This window comes from Ovis canadensis, chromosome 26 (genome assembly GCF_042477335.2).
Source record: "Ovis canadensis isolate MfBH-ARS-UI-01 breed Bighorn chromosome 26, ARS-UI_OviCan_v2, whole genome shotgun sequence".
NCBI lineage: Eukaryota > Metazoa > Chordata > Mammalia > Artiodactyla > Bovidae > Ovis > Ovis canadensis.
The window spans coordinates 41,689,757-41,700,947 of NC_091270.1; the positions used below are offsets into that span (position 1 = coordinate 41,689,757).

At 39.5% G+C, this 11,191-nt stretch overlaps 1 protein-coding gene across 1 annotated transcript in view; it reads left to right on the plus strand.

Moving 5' to 3' along the window:
* The window catches only part of LEPROTL1 (leptin receptor overlapping transcript like 1), an 11,937-nt gene extending 1,004 nt beyond the window's left edge, over positions 1-10,933 (plus strand). The window contains exons 2-4 of the mRNA XM_069572907.1: positions 5,251-5,326; positions 7,537-7,723; positions 8,687-10,933. Of these exons, the coding sequence (XP_069429008.1) occupies positions 5,251-5,326; positions 7,537-7,723; positions 8,687-8,803 (380 nt within the window). The 3' untranslated portion in view covers positions 8,804-10,933. The remainder of the gene's footprint in view (positions 1-5,250; positions 5,327-7,536; positions 7,724-8,686) is intronic.
* The last annotated feature ends 258 nt before the right edge of the window (positions 10,934-11,191 follow it).

The window sequence follows — 11,191 nt, forward strand, 5'->3', positions numbered from 1 at the left end:
AGCCGAACCGAGCCCCCAGGAATGCGCTGGAAGGGCTTTAAGGATGATTCTTTCCCAAACCTCGGCGCTCACATCCGCGTCAGGACCCGGACTCTGAGCTTCACGCTCCTAAAACGGATGCGTTATGGTTTGTGGTGTTTGTCTGACTAGGTAAAGCCCGTGAGCGACCCCAAAGGGCTCCTTTTCCTTCCCCTCTCCACAGTTGCACCTTGAGGCTTTTTCACATTTCACTGTTTTTATTAAGTTAGGTTTGTGGGGTTTTTTTTTTAAGGTAAAAGAGTTTTTTTAATTAAAACTCAATGAAAAAGTTCTCGTTTTATTTGTCTATTTCCTTTAAAAAAGAAAGGAATGTTACAGTTTTTTTCCTCCAGCTGTTGGTTGGTAGTTTTGTTAGGTTAGAAGCAAATAACCAGGAACAACGTTGTCAACTTAATTCTTGACAACGATTACATTGATTTCCTGACCTGCGGCTTTGTTTGAAGGGCAGGCAAGCAGGAAGTGAAGAACTTAAGTAACAGTGTTTTTTCTGTTGTTTTATTTTCTTCAAGGACAGCTTTTGCTGAGCTTCTTCCCCAGAGTCACGTTTACTGTTTCTTGTTTATTTATAATGTCTGGAAACATTTCCGGTAGAAAACTTTGTCAGTTGAGCAGCTAGGATAGCTTTCCTGTCTCCTTTTGAACTATAACACACCTTTTGAAATACTTGTGTGAAAGGTAGTCATGGTAGAAATGTTGTGATTTTTAGGATGTTGCCAGTTTCCCAGTTCTTTCCCATTTCTGTACTGTCAATTAAGTCTCTCTCTCAAGAAAATAACTTTGTAATTATGGGTAGGTGAGTATTAATCAGCAGAAAGAATCTCAGATGGAATTGTACTTAGACTTCTGGTTTCAGTACAGTTTTCTGATTGTTGTCGTTGTTATCAGGATGTTTTCTTCCTGGTGACCTATCTTTATGTTAATGAAAGTCACTCAGTCGTGTCCAACTCTTTGTGACCCCGTGGACTATACAGTCCATGGAATTCTCCGGGCCACAGTACTGGAGTGGGTTGCTTGCCGTCCCCTTCTCCGGGGATCTTCCCAACCCAGCGATCGAACCCAGGTCTCCCACATTGCAAGTGGATACTTTACCAAGTGAATCCTGGACTGACTTCTCAAGTCATTTGTCTATTACTTTGTTACATATTGGGTTTTTCTGGTAACTCCCAGTTTAGGTCCCTTCTCCTATTTCAATCTTTTTGTAATCACAGAAACCACACCCAGTGTCTTGAGAGTTTAGATAATTGGCCTGTTCCACCCCTAACCTGGAGGCTTTGGGAGCAGAAACCAGACTCATCTAAGCTTTGCTTTCTGAATGTTGCATCACTTAATTACAGTGTAAAATTTTGCCTTGTTGATCTGTCATCTAGGACATCCATTTATACATACATGGCGAGATTTGTATATACATCAACCTGGTTGTTGATTCATAAGACTGGAGGAACTTTACACTTTTGAGAACTCTTTTTGAGCAGTTTATCTAACCCCATTGGTATTTATCTTATCCAGTATGACCCGGAGGTGAGATGTCACACAAAGGAATCTTTTGATACCTGAATCTTATCTCTTTTCAGTTCCTTGTTTGTTTTTTCTACATCATTAACTTTTTAAGAGCATATTAAAAAGAATTTAGACTCTTTTTTGATGATAAGAATATAAGTAATTTTTCTCTTGTCATAGAACAGTGTTAACCACAGCAACCAAGTTCTAAGGTTACTAATCTCCTGGCCAAGACTATCACAAATCTGGTATGCTTTTTGAGATTTTTTATGCCTGATTTTTTTTTTCCAGTTTCTTCCCTCCAATCAGAGGGCAGTTCTTGTCTGCAGCTCTCCCTCCTGTTTCTCATCATTTTCAATATGGGAAGCAAAAGAAGCTTACAAAATTTTGTGCTCAAATGATACAGATAACAGTAATTGCTTCCAGGAAAGGAAGGTTACTTTTCACTTAACTTTGTTCTGGGTGCATGAATTGCCTATTGAAATATATATGTATAAGTGAGCATAGGTGATTCTTTAAAATAAAAGGTTTCATTCCAACATACAACAATTGTCACAAAAATCAAATAAATAACTTCTGAATAAGAGGGTAGAGAATGTTAGCTTTAACATGTGGGCTTTGTGACATCTGTGTGGTCTCTCTGTTTCCTCCAGGTTTATAAGCTATAGTCAGCGTAAATGGCTTTTGTATAAATAAGGTGAACTGAGCTGTTAGGCAGTTACCTTTCAAAAAGCGGAGTTGATTTTGTTTATTTATTTATTTATTTTACTTCTTCAGCATGTTTTGTAACAAGTATCTTAGTGTTCAGAGAATTATTTGCATTTTAGATCTAGTCCAACCCTTATTTTATAGAAGAAAGAACTGATGCTCAGATGACTCACATAGTCAGATAGTAAGTGGCTGATAGGCGCTGGGCCCCAGTGCCTCTTGACTCTCACTTGCAACTGTTTCTGCTCAGCTGCACTGGGCTCTCTTCTCATGACTTCTTTTTTCCATCTCCCCCACCCTCTCTCTTCCTTCAGCCTCCTTTCGTTCATTCCACACATAATTATTATGGAGTGTTAAGAGCTGAGGCCTGAGAATCAGTAGAAAACCTCTGTTCTCTGCTCTCGTGCCGTGAACAGCTTAGAAGGAAAGACAAACAAATCTGTATAGCATTGCATAAACATTTATACTGAACGATTTTCATGTCTGGTTGTCCAAATGTCATGGTAATTCGGTAGCTTAAATGTATTCAAAATCAGTTACTCTACTAATCTTTGTTTACCGAACATGTATTTTACTCTTCAGTTTAAAGAAATTGTTGATTGATGACATAAAATTATATTTTTTCTGAGAACAAACAAAAAACCTGGCCGCTGTGATAAATGAGCACAGGGGAGGCACGCCAGAGCAAAGAGGGCCTCCGCACGTGTGCCCCAGCCTGAAATGTACCCCCACATAGCCGCAAGGTTGATTCACTTCTTCGTTTCACGTAGATCTCTGCCCAGATGTCTGCTCATCAGAGATGGCTTCCAGGACGATATATCTAGAATAGCACTCCTACGCCCTTGGTTTTGTTTTGTTTTGTTTTTTAAATAGTATTTGACATGTGTTTACTTTTTAAAAAAAAAATCACTTTATTCTCCCACCAGAACATAGACATGAAAGCAAGAGTTTTAATTTCTTTTCATTGCTCTGTCTCCAGTGTCAAGAACAGTGTGCAGTGCTCAGGAGGCACTCAGTAGATGTTTGCAGAGTGAAGGAATAAATAAACATAATAGGGGGAATGGGTCTAGTCAGGGACTTTTGAAAACTTCACTGAGGAAGAGGTAACTGGGCTGAGATCTAAAGGAAAAGCAGGAGCTCATGTGGAGGAAAGAGGCCAGAGCTGGGATAAGAATGCAAGCTCCTAAGTTGTTCACAGCCTTGCCTTGTTCGTTAACACCACCCCAGCACCTGTTAGGTATTTGGCTCTCTGTAGACATTTCTTGAATGAAATGAGTGAATGAAAAAGTATCTGAGGTAGAAAGGATAGCATATGCAAAGGGCCTGTGGTTGAGAGAGCCGTGACTTCCAGGAGGGGAAAGAAGGCCAGTACAGATGCAGAGGCCAAGGGGTGCAGCCTGGGGTGAATGCGTGTCCTCACAAGCAAGCAAGACCAGCTTCTGAGGACCTGTCTTGAACTGAATAAAACATGGTAAACTCGGTATTTACCTCACTGTTGACATCGCATTCCCTTGGAAACTTAAAGCTCCTCCTTTGCCACAAGTTAAAGTGCAGATATTTTTATTTTTCTTTGCCTTGTGCAACTGAAAATCTAATGGCATTAAGGACGAAGTAAATGTGTTCAGGGTTGACATGACCTACATCAGTGATCGGAATGAAAACTAAATCTGCTCAGCTCCCATGTCTGTGGGTGTCCTTGATTATGACCATTTTAATTCAGAGAAGTATGTCTAATTCTGAGCAGCATTTAACCCCTTAAGTGTTAATTTGGTTTATATATGTTGAGTCTTGTCTTGCTAACTTGTAGACTTTTGACAGCTCTTTTGAATTTTAATGTTTCTGATAAGATTAATAGACTGCATCGTAGGACAAAAAAATAAAGTTATTCTTTTAGCCACTATTAGTTGCAGAAATAGAGGTTATGTGGAGCTCAAATTGATCATTTATTTCTTTGCCTAATTCTAGACTGTTGATTATACTTTTTCAAGAACATTGTTTCTACTCACTGATATATGTGAAAACACTTTCTCAAATATATGCTTTGTATAGGGGGGTGTGTGTTGTTTGCTTGTGACCTCAGAAACTGTATTTCGCCTACAGAATGTGTCTGTGGCTTGTGATAACGTCTTAAAATGGTGATACAACTGAAGGATTGTACCTGTGATCCTGAATATTTTCTGATGTGTAGCGGCTTAGGGAAAGAAATCTGGCTGTAGCTTTGCAAGCTATTTAAAGATCTGTAGCAAAATTAATTGAGATTATTGACTACAGGTACCCTGGAACACTTTTCATCTGTACACACCAGGGGCATATGTGCAAGAAGCAGTCGCTGATCAGGAGAGCTTTTCCCATAGATGAGGCCCCTAAAGTCCAGTAAAGCTGACTGCAGAGTTTCTGCACAGACTGCTTTTGAAAACTGTAGAGATCTGTGGAGTAAATGTCACATCACACTGGGCTTCCCCCACGCCTCAGCAGTAAAGAGTCTGCCTGCAATTCAGGAGACTCGGGTTCAATCCTTTGGTGGGAAAGATCCCCTGGAGAAGAGAATGGCAACCCACTCCAGTGTTCTTGCCTGGAGAATCCCACGGACAGAGGAGCCTGGCGGGCTACAGTCCATGGGGTCACAAAGAGTTGGACACGACTTAGTGACTAGACAACAAATACCATACTAAAGGCTGGAGGATCATTGATCTTGTGACTGGGATGGGACTCCTTTGACATGGGACCATTAATTTGGGAATGTGGTAATGTGCCTGCCATCTGTCAGGGCTTTGAAAATCAGTATCAGTATATTTTGCTTTGAAGATGCCTCAAATAGCTTATTCCAAGACAAAATAATTCCAGCTTTTGAAGATGAGTCACTAATACATTTGCTTTTTTGTTGTGTTTTGTCTTGCTTTTTGCTTCTGGGATTTTAGGGAATATTCTGACTGCTAATAGTAATGTTAATAAAAATAAATGTTGATTTAATTGCTGTTTCTGTTTCACTTTTTATTTACTCTGCAGCTTTGATTAGCTTGTCCTTTGGAGGAGCAATTGGGCTGATGTTTTTAATGCTTGGATGTGCCCTTCCAATATACAAGTATGTAACATTTTTGTCTTTTTGTGTTTAAGTGTAGAATTTTTCTACTTTTACCCACTGAGCCACCAGGGAAGCGCTAAGTGTAAAATTTTTCTACTTTTAAAGTTAAAACACTTTTTTTTTTAACTGCAATAGAAGTAAACCTGAGAAATGGTCATTTGTTAAGGATAAACTTTTAAGTCTTCACTTAAAATTTGTGTGAACATATTTTAGGACAGCAGCATGTAGAAAAGCCTTTGGCTGTTGTTCCTTGACTACTGCTGAGTTTTTAATGGCCAGATAACAAAATGCTAACCCATCACTACTGCTTCATCTGGAGAACCAATTGATTAAGTTATAGACAAAATGTAAAATGTCTTTTTCAACACAAAAAACTGTAAGCAGAGTCAAGAGCAACTGACAAAGAAAAAAGTTATGTAAACAATTACTCTATAGGACAGAGAGAATTTTTTAAACTAATAGGATAAATTAGAAAAATACAGACAGCACATAGAAAAACGAACAATAAATATGTAAAAAAGGATTGCCGTTTGCTAGTAAGAACATGAAAATATACTCAACCTCATTCAAAATTAGGACTTCCCTAGTGGCTCCGAGGTAAAGAATCCTCCTGCCAGTGCAGGAGATCGATCCCTGATCCAGGAAGATCCCACATGCTGCAGAGCAACTAAGCCCACGTGCCATGACTTTTGAGCCTGTGCTCCGCAGCAAGAGAAGCTGTGGCACTAGAGAGTGGTCCCCGACTGCCACAGCTGGGGAAAGCCTGTGCGCAGCAGGGAAGACCCAGCACAGCCATAAATAAATAATACAAAAACTTTTTTAAATTACACGAAATCAATTGGCAAAGGTAAAAGATACGACAGACAAGCATTGTCATGTACTCTGGGTGGACGTTCAAACAGGTGCAAGTCTCCTGGGTGACCAGTTTGCCTGTAGCTCTCAAAACGTATCCTTCCACTTCTTAGAATTACTCACACAAATCTACTTGCAGATGTTTACAAAGATATGTGTAGTCAGGGGAGAGTATGGGTGTTCATGGCGGCCTTGGTTATAATACCAACAACAAGAAAACTGGAAGCATCCTAAAGGTCTATCAAAAGAAAAATGATAAATTAGTACGTCCTCTGATGGAAATACCAGGTCATCTTATAAGGGACAAGAAAGAGCTGTGATTGTTAATCTGTTAAACAGGCGAGCTTGTTAAATTTATAAGTACAGTGATTCATTCGTATCTCTAAAGTTTATCCATATGGGAATCTGGAAAGACCCACACCAGTAGAATTGGGAAAGAGAAGACAGGGAAGACACGGGTAACCTTGATTTTTCACTTGTTGTCCTTTTGTATTTTTTGCATGTGTTTTCCCTTAAACTTATGCCCATTTGTAATTTTTTGTTGTCCTCAAAATATTCAGCAAAAGATTTTTAGGAGAAACACATAGATAAATCTTTGCTTATCATGAGCTTCTAAGTGCAAGCAAATCTCCATTATGATATGTATTTTATGGCAGTTTTAAAAGTCATCTATTTCATTTTAACATTTTATTTTGAAATGATGATGGACTGTCAAGAAGCTGCAAAAATAGCACAGAGAAGTTCCCGGCACCCTTCACCCATCTTCTCCCAGTGGTAATATCTTACATAAGTGTTTTATATCATCCAAACCAGGAAAGGACATGGCACAATACAATAGCTAGATGATTTTTATTGTGATAAAGTTGACATTCTGATTGAAAGTCTTCAGTATTACTTTCAGTTCATTTTCTGTATGCAGTATTTCAGGAGTTCCTAGTGAACTAAGGAAAGTTTGGGGGTGTTCTAGCTTCATGCCAAAGCAGGATTTTAGAAATCAAGGTTATGAATCTTGAATTTTAAAAATTACTGTGTTAACAATCCCATTTTTCATATGCCTTTTTATTTATGACCTAAAAATATTTTTAATTTTGGGCCTTAATTCCAACTGTTACAAATCATAAAGCATTATCTTTTCATTTAAGAAATATTTAATCATTGTATCATAGTTGACTTTAGGAATACTGTGACTCAAAATGTTTTCTCTTTTTTGGTGTTCAGCTTATAGCTTATATTTAAACTATATCATATTTGTACCTTGCAGTATACTTTGGTCCTTATTTTTTAAAAAGAGTATATTCTGCGTATAGGAAAATGACAAAGACAGCAAAAACTATATTAACTTATCTTTCCTTTTCTAGCCAATACTGGCCCCTCTTCGTTCTGTTCTTCTATATCCTTTCACCTATTCCATACTGCATAGCAAGAAGACTAGTCGACGATACGGATGCTATGAGTAACGCCTGTAAGGAACTTGCCATATTTCTTACAACAGGCATTGTGGTCTCAGCTTTTGGCCTCCCTATCGTATTTGCCAGAGCAAATTTGGTAAGTGACAGCATTAGACTTATGTTCAGTTTTTCTCGGAAAAAAAGTCTGTTAAATAACATGAAAAAGAGATGAGAGACATAGGAACCTAGAAGATGAGAGAGAAAAATCTTGCTTTTGTTGTTGTTAATTGGTACAAATACTAGAATGCATTGGCAGCAGCGTTTGGTATGCCAGTACTTCACTCTCAGAATTGGGCACATGGGGACTTGGCTGGTGGTCCAGTGGTTAAGACTCCATGCTCCCAATACAGGAGCCCAGGTTCAATGCCTGGTCAGGGAACTAGGATCCCACATGCCCCATGGTACGGCCAAGAACTTAAATAGATAGGTAACAGCTGGGGGCATGGACTCGCCCAGTGCCGCACAACTCCAGGCCTACCCTGTACAGCTTAAAACATTGACGACCCGAGAAATCTCTACAGGTGGGAAGGTACCAAAGAATAGAAGAGACCTCCCTGACTCACCAGTCAGATTCGCTCCTCCGTGTCTGGGAAGATGGAGACGGCAAAGAAGACAGGCTGGCCACCCTTCCACACAGAGAGGGCAGTGACTCCCCCTGCCTCTTTAATAGACCATACACGAGCACATGTGCATCTCCGATGCTCTAATATAGTCTGCTCTCTAGGTAAAATTTTTAGATTCACTAAAGAAGATTTGAAGCAAACTTCTCTGAAAACAGAAAATCGTAAAATTCTGTGCTGCCTCTTCATAACCTAGAAGTCAAGCTTGCTTTTCAAAAATGATTATCTTCCATGCCTTTCTGTCTCTTGAAAGGAATCACAGGTCTACAAGAACAGCCAGGTCTACAGGAACAGCCGTTGTGTGTTCAGCAGTGTCAGAGTCATCATTACACGTCGTCTTTGTTTTGGATCGTGGTTGGTGTACAACCGGAGCCTTGATCGCTTTTAGTTCCCTTGTTTTTCATGTCTGTTAACTGAGCATTTCTGTCTTACATCCGTAGATCCAGTGGGGAGCTTGTGCACTCGTCCTCACAGGAAACACCGTCATCTTTGCAACTATCCTGGGCTTTTTCTTGGTCTTTGGAAGCAATGATGACTTCAGCTGGCAGCAGTGGTGAAAGGAATCACTGAACTCTTGTCACATGGACTTCTTGTCATTTCTCGGCCGTCCGCGCACATAGGAGACAGGGCAGTGATGCTGAGCAGTGGAGCTAGCCTCTCGGGGGTGTTCCAGGTGCTCCCTTCTCACTTGTATTGTTAGCATACTATTTTCACAGAGACTTGCTGAAGGATTAAAAGGATTTTCTCTTTTGGAGGAGCTTGACTGATTTCACACTTATCTCTAGTATGCTTTTTGTGGAGTCCTGCTGATTTTAAAATATTTATGTGTTTTTCCTGTTCAGTTTTTTTTTAATCAATATGCAATGTTAAACATTTTTTAAATGTAATAACCATTTGCATTGGTTAGGCATTAGAGTTCTGCTGGCTATTACTGGGCTAAATACATTTTTTTTCCCTTAAAATTGTTTAACTTCCATTACTACACATAGTTATAAAAATAAATTTTTCATTCAGTCAGGATGACATCACTCCCAATTTTATGCAAACATGCAGACCATTAGCATACCTTATAGACTATATACTCAGTGCAAATCTAGCTGCATTTATACCTCAGAGGGGCCAAGTGTTAATGCCGTGCCCTCCATAATAGTTGCTGGTTTTGCCAGAAAGCAGGTGTTTTGTGAATTGAAAATTATTTTATGGAATTGTTGCAAAGGAGTGCTTTTATTCTCAGTTGCTAGAAGAATCTGTGTAAAAACAGATTTTTGAGACATGGTTTTTATTTATGTTTATTATAGTTAGAGTGAGTTGCATGGCAGGAAGAAACGAGGTTGAAATTCCATTTTTTAAAAAATCCTGTTTCTATTTATAAGTGAAAATTTTGATCTTCTTTCAGGCTTTCGTGTTTTACATGGGTAAAGGGACACACGTGGAACTGCTTCTGACACTGGAAAGTGTATGTTCGCACCCTACATACTAGAATACCTCTTCCTGCTTCCTCCTGTGACTTATTTTATACATTGTATATATTCAGTAAATTTTCCCATACAGTTTAGTAACACCTTAAATTAGAGGTGAGTGCTCTGCCATACATTCAGAGTGTCCCTGCCCCACACAGAAGGCCTTGAGGTGATTAACAAATGACTTAGTCTTGCCAGTCATAATTAACAACTTAAGATCTAGAACATGGGAGTGGTAGTACTTATTCCCTAAGGTTGTACATACGTGTTTTTAAAATACTTAAGACGAGTTTCCTGTGTACTTCTCAACATTTTTTTCTTTCACCCTCAGAGATACACTGTTTCCTTTTATAAATGGCCTTGATTGTGTGAATTCATGCAAAGCAGCCAAATCCAGCTGTGTGGCAGCTTCACATGCAAACCTGACCCCCAGATTCCCAGTAACCAGGCATGGTCAAGTTGTGGTCACTCGCCTCTCCCGCAATGATAAGTGTTTGTTTCAGGAATTTTGAAAATAGTCCAGGTCTGACAGTATTTTGTTAAGGACATTTGTTTGTACGTTTATTCAGTATACTTACTTAAAAATCTGTTTTGCCTTCAGATGAAACAGTAATCACGACAGCTATCTCATTCTATAAAGTTGATTTCTCCAAAAAAATAGGAGCAGATTGTGGGTTTGTTCAACTTTCTACTAGAGATGCCTCAAGGCTTCTTTGCCCAACCCAAGTTGTTACTTTGAGCCGTGAGATGGGCAGCAGGACGAGATGCCCGCGTGTGGCTGTCGCATCTGCACACAGCCGAAGGCGGCTTGTGGTGTCACGAGGTAGGCCTAAAGACGAAGGGACAGCTGCTCGTGGAGCAGGCAGCTGGAGGCAGCGTTGGGAGCTCAGTGCCTGTGATCTACTCGAGTTTTTCTTTTTGCCAAAAGTACAGTCTCTGGTCCTTCCCTTTCCTGTTCTAGAATGTCAGTGCGGTGCACTGCTACTGTCTTATTTACTTGGCCGTAGACTCTTTTTCTGGCAGCTGCGGATTTCTTCTGTATAATAGTCGCCCCGGCAGCATTGTGTCTTCGACCTTGCACACTAGCTTGACATAGTGCTGTCTCTGATTTCTAGGCTAAAATTACTTGAGGGCTGAATTTTCCATAGAATATGCACTGACCCTGCATTGCCATTCTTCTATGGAAAGAGAACTTTTGATGATGAAACAATAAAGATTTTAAATATCCGCTTTAGTTTGTGGGTGTTTTTGAAATGAAAACATACAACACACTTCAGTTGCTGAAATGCATTATCTATTTTAAGAATGTGCTATAAAGCAGGGAGCACATTAGTCGTTAATCTTGCAGAAGTTTCACTTCCAAAATAAAAGTGAAACTGTAGTAATAAATACTACAGTGAAGCCATATGATATTGAGCTGTAGTCAAAGGACTGGTAATTTGGTGGAGTAGAACTTTGACCTAACCTTTTAAAAAAACAGCCATA